This window comes from Eschrichtius robustus, chromosome 20 (assembly GCF_028021215.1).
Source record: "Eschrichtius robustus isolate mEscRob2 chromosome 20, mEscRob2.pri, whole genome shotgun sequence".
Lineage (NCBI taxonomy): Eukaryota > Metazoa > Chordata > Mammalia > Artiodactyla > Eschrichtiidae > Eschrichtius > Eschrichtius robustus.
Genome location: NC_090843.1, coordinates 58,634,751 through 58,644,602, shown reverse-complemented (window position 1 = coordinate 58,644,602; position 9,852 = coordinate 58,634,751). Strand labels below are relative to the sequence as shown.

Genomic DNA, 9,852 nt, shown 5'->3' with positions numbered 1-9,852 from the left:
GGTAGGCGAAGCTAAGCTACGACGTTCAGTAGGTTAAGTGTATTAAACGCATTTTCAATTTACAATGAAGGGGTTTACTGGGACGTAATCCCACTGTAAGTGGAGGAAGATCTGGAATCCACAGAAAAAGCTGAAAGAGGCCTGGGGAATCAACCAGCTTCCTCAGGGGGTCATATGCCAAGGGCTGCTGCAGGTATCAAAAACCAAAACTATGTGGGAGTCCCCTCCTGAAGGGGCCGGAAATAAGCCCAGCAGCATACTCTGTACTTTCACGGACCTGGCCTGTGCTCTCCTGGACCCAAAGCAGTGGTGACATCAGTGAATAACACGCTGGCCCCTGCAAGCCAGGGCCCTACTCCCAGCCACTGCCTGAATAACAATTGGTGAGATGATCCCAGGGGTGTGCAGCTGGAGAGGAAGTGAGAAATCGCTGGGGAGCCAAGGAAAAGGACTGAAGCTCCAGAACTCATCCTTACTATAACCAGAGTAGCTCTGTTTGTTATGTTTTAGATTTGGGGTTCCTGCATAAACAAAGAGGTCTGCTAAACGCTGAAACCTCTGATCTAATCCAACCCTTCCAATGATGGCTACGAAAGAAGCTAGGAGTCTGCCCATCAGTAAGAGACCTGGAGTTTTCTTTTCAACTGTTCAGCCAGCAGAGCTGGGCACAGCACACACACACCAGGACAAGCGTCTCTCGTGAGTCAACTTATGACGAAATCTCCAGGAACAACTAATAGAAGCTATTCCTGCCTGCATACTGACAGAGAGAAGAAAAAAATTTTAATGTATCCTACCTTAATGTTTCTTATTCACTTAGGAACTGGATTCATTTACTTTCATTTACATATAGTCTTAAAACTACAAACTACTCCGTTTATGCTCTTTGTTATAAGCAGTGCTCAGAATCTGACACATTCGTACAGATGCCCCAGTTTACTTGTTCCTCAAGTCCAGGCACCCTGTCTCTTGCTACTAAACATCTGGCACCTTCTCTCAAGGGATGAGGAGAGAAGCCCGGATCCAAGTAACCTCTAATCCCAGAACACCAGCACGTGTCATGAACGGCAGCCCAGCAGGAGGACCAGCTCCTGGATCCATCGCGGTTACTCCAAGACTTAGCAAGCTGCCTCCCTCAAAGTGCAGGTCCTTCCGCCCAGATTTCCACACGGGGCCAGGGCTATTCTCAGGCTGCTCCTGGAAATCACAGCTAAGAGCAGAAACCAGCACCAAGAATCAGCATGAGGAATACATAAGCCACAAGGATGTATTGTACAACACAGGGAACGCAGCCGGTACTCTGTAGTAACTATTAATGGGATATAACCTTTAAAAACTGTGAATCGTTATATTGTATACCTGTAACTTGTGTAAAATTGGACATCAACTATACTTCAATTTTATAAAAATAAATAAATAAAAGACAATCAGCATGAGAATGCCTGTTCACACATCCTGAGGCCGCCTGAATTTTCTTTGCCCTATTCCACAGCTGCTGTCCATCCCCATGTCCCATGTCACAGCAGAAGTGACATTTGAACCTGGCTTTGCAACTCCAGCTCCTCTCTCCCAGGATGGCAGAAACCCAATAAAGCAACCTCAAACCTTTTTCTTTTTTTTCTGTGAAATTTATTGTTTCCACATTAAAAGATTTTTTTGAGGGGGAGTATTTTTTCTAACCACATGATGATCCTACACAGCTGCCCAGAGTAGGACACCATCGTAAGTCTTTAACATGCCATATGAGTTCTGAATAAATAAAAGCTACAAAGCCCAAGTTATATACAAATATCTTAGGCAATAATGTTTACAAACCTATGTACAATAAAACAAATGTAAACAGTTAATGCAGCATGAGAGTAATCAAAGGATGCACAGGGACAACCACTTATGGTCAGTCTGCCCCCAGGAGCTGGCACCAGCCGGCCCCTGGAATCAGGCCGCTCAACCCTTCCTAACACAACTGGACAGGCCCTCTGAAAACAAAACAAACACACTCTGAAGGTGTCATTTAACTGAAGGACCAGAGAGCTGGCGAGGAGGATGCCACCACCCCCTACCCCGAGTCTCAGGCACATGGAGGAGGAGGAGACGGCAGGGGCACAGCCCCGCACGTGCCCAGGTCCCAGAAGCTCCTGCCACCTGGGCTCAGACAGGCGTTTCGCTGCTCTGGGAGGCTAGCCTATGGAATGATAACTGCTAAAGTAAAACCAGAGGGTGCAGAAAATGTTCCCTAATTCAGTGACCTTCCTGACTCTTTGCCAGCAACAGGCCCAAACCGTGGGGGGTGGAGGTGGGGGACACATGATCCATGAGCACTGGAGATGCTTGGGTGGGAGCTCAGGAGGAGAGCACACGTCGACCTGATTTGGGGGAGAACCTCTAGAAGATCTGCAATGTCCTAAACATAACTAAATCCTATCAGTACAGCAGGGAGGGGGCTATGAGGCAGGTGTGATGAATGGGTACTTCTGCATCCAGTGACCATCACCTTGTGACCCACAAAAGTGCAATCATGTGAAACCAACGGCACTACGGCGAGAAGAGAAAATAGCCAGTATTGATGTCGCGCGGAGTCCTGGGGCTGGGCAGGGCCCAGCAGCCGCCACTGCATGCAGCCTGCCCTCTGCCAGCCGTGGGGAGGCAGACGGAGGGGCACGAGCTGGGCCCGGGCACCGAGGGGTGAGGCGTGGGTGTCCTGGGTTGTTGCAGGAGGGCGGGAGCCCCGACCTGGAGGCCGGGCACTCACACGCTGAGAGGCAGCATACCCGGTGCCGACGACGGGCGCGAGGAGCCCAGACCGGGAGGAGGAGAAGCCGGGTCAAAGCCGTTTACTGCCCTGTGGGGGTGACCAGAGCAGAGAAGAGAAGGGAAGAGAAAGAGAGACTGTCATTTAAAATCACTCGACACACAGCGAAATTCATTTGCTCTCTACAACTATTCCTCTTCCCGGCCTAGAGCAGAATCCTGATGGCCCAAGGGAGCGAGCTGCCTAGAGAGCATGAGCTGGTGAGAGACTTGTGAAGCCCGTGGTCCTGCGGGTGATGACACTACTGCTCCCTCCTCGGCAACTTTATCACACTGGCCGCGGCAGCCACAGCCCTGATTGATTTCCCAACAGAGCAGGTTAAACGTCTACCAGTAGGGAACTACCTAAATAAATAAGGGTACAAACAAACAATGAAATACCATACAGCCATTAAAAACACATTCCAGAGTTCTTAACAGCATGGAAAATATTCCGAATGTAATTAATGCTAGGTGGAAAAAGCAGCAGGTTACCAAACTGGATATGCTCCATAATATGAAGGCAAAAAAGTGAGTAGCATATATTCTGGACTACAGCCCCTTATACAGCTAGACATTACCATCCACGGAGCTAAGTCTAGAATGTGTGGACACACACACACACTCTCCCACATATACTACAGAAGGAAAACGTAACAATACTCTTCTTCCCTCTGAGTTGTGGGTGAATTTTATTTACTACTTTATACTTTTCTGTTGTTTTCCAAATCTCCTACAATGTACAGGAACATCTTAAATAAGGGGGAGAAAAGTAACTTTTTTAAATTGTTCAGCAGCAAAGCCAGATGGGCAGGCTTCTCTGCCACCTTGTGAGACACCAGCCCCGCCCAGCACAAGCGCCTGCAGCCAGGACCCAGCCCCGCCCCAGCCCCAGCGCCCGGCAGCACAGCCTCAGGAAGCAATGAGGGAGTGAGTGCAAGGCCTGCAGCCCCTCTCAGGACACCACTGCAGCCCTTCCATACTGACAGACGTCCTAGGAAAACGTGTCCCACTCACAACTTGGGAGATGCCGCCAAGTGCAAGGGGCCAGACTGCCCCACACGTGCCCACCCCTGTCCCCACAGGCCTACTCATCAGAGGGGCCCAGGGAGTTGAATATAGACTCATGGACAGAGGTTCTCTTAAAAAAACAAAACACAGACACATATTCCCCACCAAGATCAAGATGACGGTTTCATACACTGAAGAGGTGAGGGCAACCTCCCGGAGAAACAGGCATGCAAAGAGACTTGACTAATGACCCTTGACTACTTTGAAGAACAGTTAACATCTGAAGAAACTAACCTGCGTATAGATTTTGAGTTGGAAATCATGCTACCCACACAGGCCAAGAGCAACAGAAGGGGCTCTGACCAGTGCAATCTCTCCCTGTTGTCCATTTTCCCACCTCAGTGATGCACGCTCAAGATTTTCTCTCTTCCCTTTGGGCTGGGGAGGTCTGATATTTGAGCTTCATCACATTTGAAAACTTTAAATCATCCCTCTCCATCCTCCAAGGCTGTATGCCTTTGCCTCTTCTGGGGACAGAGCCCACATCCTATATGCCATTGTAGCCCTCACATAATAAGCCATTTGTCTGTCATTTGTCTGCCTGGTCCCAGAGCCCTTATGCCTGCCTCTCCTAGAACCTCAGGGAGAACTAACTAGGCAGGTCTCACAAACAGCTTCAGCTTTACACGCGTGAGCATCAGATTCCCAGCTGCACAGAGCATGGCAGCAGGCAGAAAGGGAGCACTGCTGGGTGCCAAGAAGAACCTGGCACCTGTTCCACAGGGTGTGCAAAAGCAGCAAACGTGAGGATGGCTCCACATGCAGGTTTACGACTGAGATTCCTGCATTTTCAGGAATGGACCTTTAAGGAATGTTAAGTTCATCCCCATTGTTATACTGCCAAGGAAACAAAAGCAGGAGAAGGTCCAGCCATTCACCTGAGTGCACCCTGTGAGCCTGTCAATGGGGAGCTGGGCCCACAACCTGCCTCCAGATGCCAAGGCCATTATCCTTTCCCAGTTTCCTCCCGTCCCAGGGACACCTGACAGGCTCCAGTGAGCAAGCACGTTGGTTCTCCCACTGCAGGTTGCTCTAATGGAAAAAATAAGCAGTGCAATCCAAAATATAAAGGGAAAACAAGAAACTAGATAAAGTAGCTTCTCTGTGTGGACAGAAATGGGAATTCTGGATTTGAAAGTTCGATGGAAGAGAGAGAGAATAACAACCCACCAGGGTCTTACCTAGCACCTTCTCTTTGAGTCAAGAACTAGTAAGTAAAAGACCAGGAGGAAGGAGAAAGCTGAACCTAGAGGCAGAATTATCAGTCTGGTGAGCTCCCTTGAGGGAACAGCAAAGCTGTGCAATGAGGAAAGGTTTCCAAGAAAAGAAACACCTCCATACTCACCACATTTGGTTTTAGGGAGCAGCAAAAGAGCCGAAGGGAAATGTCCCAGTGGACAACACAGGACTGAATGGAGAAAGAATGGGCAGGGATGGAGATACAGATTTGGGAATCATCTATGCAAAAAAGGTTCCAGAAGCTATACAATTTCCTGATCATACCACAAAAATCTAGTTTAAGAGTCTGAAAAATAGAGAATCCAGCTAAGACAAGGAACTAAGGTCAGCTGTAAATGGCAACAGAAGAAGGGAAAGAGGGAAAAGAACCAATGCATGTCTAGAAGCTGGTCAGGAGGATAATAAATTTAACACAATATAGATAAAGCATGGGGACTAAATCTGTCAAAGCAAGGACAGGTACACCTGAGAGGGCAGGAAAGAAAAGGAAGAGACTGGGCTAGAGCTAATTCAGGAGAGCAGGCAGACACACTCCAGACCCCCGTCTCCCAGTTCTATGGATAAATGGACGCTCAGCGCAGCGCCAGTCCTCGGCCCAGGCTCTGCAAACTGAAATGTACATTCCTCAAAAGGAAGGCAGCCCTTATACACATGTCCCCATCTACCATTCCAGCGTCCTGAGGGAACACAAGCGTGAGCACAGAGGAGAGTCCCCACACGGCAAGAATCCAATATCATTAGTGCTGCTTTGAGAAAACAGAAGACACTGGGTAACAGGAAGCAACCCAGGCCCGTGGAGGCAGTCAAATGTGGGTCCCAGGGCCTGGCAGTGACCCCCAACCCGCCCCCAGACTGCTGGCATCATCTCTACCACACTCCCACCTGTAACAGGAGTACCATCAGAGCACTTCACAACCGCCCCAGGACCACTACAGCTAACTTGTTTTTGTTTTGCACAGCTGAACCAATAATAATGGTGCACAGTCAAATCAAACAGGAACCTGAAAGCTCACTCATGGGCTGGAAGTTGGTTAAAGCAGTCAGCCCCATGCAGTTAGTAAAACCAGTTTGTTAATGTTAACTTGTCTTCCACCACACACCATGATTAAGAATGAAAGAGCACAGCAAACAAGTTCAGTTACCCATGAACAACGTGGGAAATATGACTTTTTCTTGCCTAGTAAAAGAAAGGAAAAAATATTAAACAGTAATACAAATACTATTTTCACACCATGCCCTAAAATTAGTCTACGTTCACCTACACCCAACCCAAAAGAAATCAGACTGGCTTACAAAATTAGGACAAGTGATACATAAGAAGCTAAATAAAAGCTATGGAGAAAAAAAGGACATCTTTGAGAGAACTCAAGTGACTGCACTGCACGTGAACTGGTGTCCTTTCGGATGAGTGATATGAACGGCTGGCAGTGGTTGGAGGAAACAGCAACAACAGGGAAGTAGGCCCAGCAACCCGCACTTTAGGGACTGAAGTGATCACAGACTAGATAAAATCCTGACTCCAAGAAGCCCTCAACTAACCAGAGCTTACAAAATATTTTCAAATCCCATAAAACAATACATAACAATAAGGCTTTATGTTTACGTGGTAAGGCGTTGCTTCATCTCAAGATTCTGAGGGAAGCAGGAGCACACAGTGTGCACACGTACATTCAATACGTGCACGCGCACGCAAACCAACTTTGGCAAACTCTCCCCAACAGTGACAGTGCTACAGACAGACTCCTTAGGAGTGAGAGGCAGCAGGCAAGTTCTAGAGCCAAAGGCTTTTTTTAAATGGAAAGCTTCTTCTCATGCTGAAACTACAAGCTACACTTCTACAAGAACTATCGTTTATGCTTTTAACCAGCCAGGTCTAATAATGGAGCTGGGAGTGGGGATATTTACCCCTTCCTTTTGCAGCAGGTATATGCCATCATGGTTTTTATCTAGCCACCAGGTGAGCAGGAAGGAAGGCCAGAGGTAAAAAGCCAGGCAGGCCAAAAGGAAGCCAGAATCAAAGCAAAGCAGCAAGGAAGTAAGAACATAGCAAAACCCACACAAGAGTTATCCTCAGGAAGATGGCAACTACAAACGTAACTCGAGCAATAATAGGTTAATATTTGAGTGTGCAAATACAATCCATTTACCATATAAACTAAACACTTGAGAAAAAGCCAACCCACAAAACCATATTTCATTCTTAACAGAAAGAATACAATTAAAAATTTGTACTATCCAAACCAAAACTAAACATTATCTGTAACTAGTTCCACGGAGAAGCATATTTCCAGATTCAGTTCAGGACATAAAGCCTATACCTACACCTAGGATGCTCCTCAAGGGACAGGATCTCCGTCACAGCGCCCAGGGCGCCCTCCTCGTTCCAGGTTACACTGAATCCTCCGCCATCTACCTAAGACTGGGTTCCTCTCTGGGAAATCACTGCCCTGGTGCTCTGCATCAGGGGTCAAGTAGAAGCCAGGCTCTCAGGAAGACAGAGCAGTGAGCCGGAACTGACAATGTTATCCCTCCTTCATCGTGACTGTTCTAAGGACTTTTTATTGCAAAGGCATCTGCCCGACCAATCCATTTATGGTTTGCCTATTCTCACGTCATAAGATTCCCAAGGCCCATGAAGAAATACGATTCCAGATAGACGAATAACTACTCTATTGGAGGGAATTATAAGTTGCAGGAAAAATAATTAGGCACTACTTCCAACACTCATGAAGAACCTCCCCTATAACCTTCCCTACACTGTTTTGGGGAAATGCCATCTCTAATGTAAAAATATCTACCTACTTATTCCACTTATCATTATAGTATAAAAATGACACTCCTCAAAGTTGCCTGGAGCTCCTAAACATGAGGAATATTAATTTTATTCTTACCACCACTGAGGAGCCCCAATGGTTAGAATAAAGTTCTGATTTATATGTTGATATTTTAGAATGTGCTTTTAATGAAATGTGTATAAAGAAAGCCCTGATTTATACATTATTTTAGAATGTGCTCCTTAATGAAATACATATACTTCAAGGTAGAATTCTCTTAAGGGAGAGAGAAAAACCAGAACACTCCACTCCACAAGGATGAACAACAAAAAGCTTTTTACAGTGGACTATGTATCAAATCAGGGCCTCCACAAATGTGCCACCGTCACTGAGGAAAGCAGAAAATACAAGTTCCTTTAAGAAGTTGTGAAAATTTCTATATTGCTTTCACAGAACAAGGACAAGCTGCCTCTATGACTCAAAGCAGAGATGGTGGCAAGGGACTCCTGGTGCCTCAGTTGCTGCTCCACTACCAGCTACCTTAAGTCACACGGTCAGCATCTCAGACCATAGGTCCTAACCAGTTACCTAGACTAAGGCACACCCGTACAAGAGTATACCCATGCAGCATTTTGTTGGGTTTTTTTTTTTTTTAATTGAGTAGAATATGTACTGACACGGAAAGATACTGGCAATATAAGTCACCACAGGCATATTGCAGAGCAGTATTTAAAGTATCCCAGGGACTTCCCTGGTGGCACAGTGGTTAAGAATCCGCCTGCCAATGCAGGGGATATGGGTTCGAGCCCTGGTCCAGGAAGATCCCACGTGCCGCGGAGCAACTAAGCCCATGCGCCACAACTACTGAGCCTGCGCTCTAGAGCCCGCGAGCCACAACTACTGAGCCCGCGTGCCACAACTACTGAAGCCCACGCACCCAGAGCCCATGCTCCGCAACAAGAGAAGCCACCGCAGTGAGAAGCCCGTGCACTGCAACGAAGAGTAGCCCCCGCTCGCCGCAACTAGAGAAAGCCCACGCGCAGCAACGAAGACCCAACACAGCCAAAAATAAATAAATTAATTAAATAAATAAAGTATCCCATAAGTTTTTTAAAGTGTATAGCAGATGCATAAAAATATGAATTTACATGCCTAGGAATAACTATAAGGATGCAAAAACAGTGTGAAAACGGAAAACACTTTTTACTTTATATACTCTGTACCAACTGACATATTTTTTGTATTAAGGATGTACCACTGCTTTAATCTTACAACAATTTCTTTTTAATTCTCAATTCCCCAAAAAACATCTTCACATCATACAAAACTTGTATCTCCTAAACTGTACTTGATCCAGTGGTTTTATATTTTTCTAAAATCTTCAGACAGAACGTTTGTTGAAGAGTTCACACATACATGATCATCATGTTCTCTTCTACTCTTAACAAATATTTGCCAAGAAAGTGTACTAGCCTGCAAGCACCTTGAGCACAAGGACCATATCATAGTCATCTTTAATCCCCAGAGCCTAACACAGCTGCCTTTCAAGAGTCTGCTTCCCAGGACAGAAGCTTCAGAGTCAGGGTTCCCAGGGCAACAGACTCCATGGGGACTAGAAGGCAATAGACTTCATGTCCCCTAAGATCTCAATGATAACGCTTCAGGTAGGTTTATCAAACTGAGTTTATCTTTTCAAAGTTCAACAAGCTCACTTAATAATGGGCAACTTCACTACCCAAAAAATTAACGTTTAGAATTTCCAAGACTTACCCTTTATCGAAGAAAGACGTGTGCCCTGATCGAGAGAACTTCGTGCCGTTGCTATTCATCACCCCACAGTTAACATTCCCTGAAATATAGGATTTTCGTGATGCTTGGTCCTTTGCAAAATTCCTGCAAGCTGCTAATTTGGATTCTAAAGCCTACAAAAGGAAGAAGGAATGATTTGGTTGTCAAAACAGTAGCTGCACATAAAAATTTG

The 9,852-nt window shown here is 46.2% G+C and overlaps 1 protein-coding gene across 3 annotated transcripts in view; it reads right to left on the bottom strand.

Moving 5' to 3' along the window:
• Nucleotides 1–1,606: 1,606 nt before the first annotated feature.
• NDEL1 (nudE neurodevelopment protein 1 like 1) overlaps nt 1,607–9,852 on the bottom strand; it is a 33,032-nt gene continuing 24,786 nt past the window's right edge. The window contains exons 8-10 of one of the 3 annotated variants that reach the window (XM_068530480.1): nt 9,642–9,793; nt 6,240–6,274; nt 1,607–2,839 (exon numbers count right to left, since the gene is read on the bottom strand). In XM_068530480.1, the coding sequence (XP_068386581.1) occupies nt 2,832–2,839; nt 6,240–6,274; nt 9,642–9,793 (195 nt within the window). In that variant the 3' untranslated portion in view covers nt 1,607–2,831. Of the gene's footprint in view, nt 2,840–6,197; nt 6,275–9,641; nt 9,794–9,852 lie in introns of all 3 variants that reach the window. The other 2 variants (XM_068530481.1, XM_068530482.1) reach the window with 2 other exon arrangements.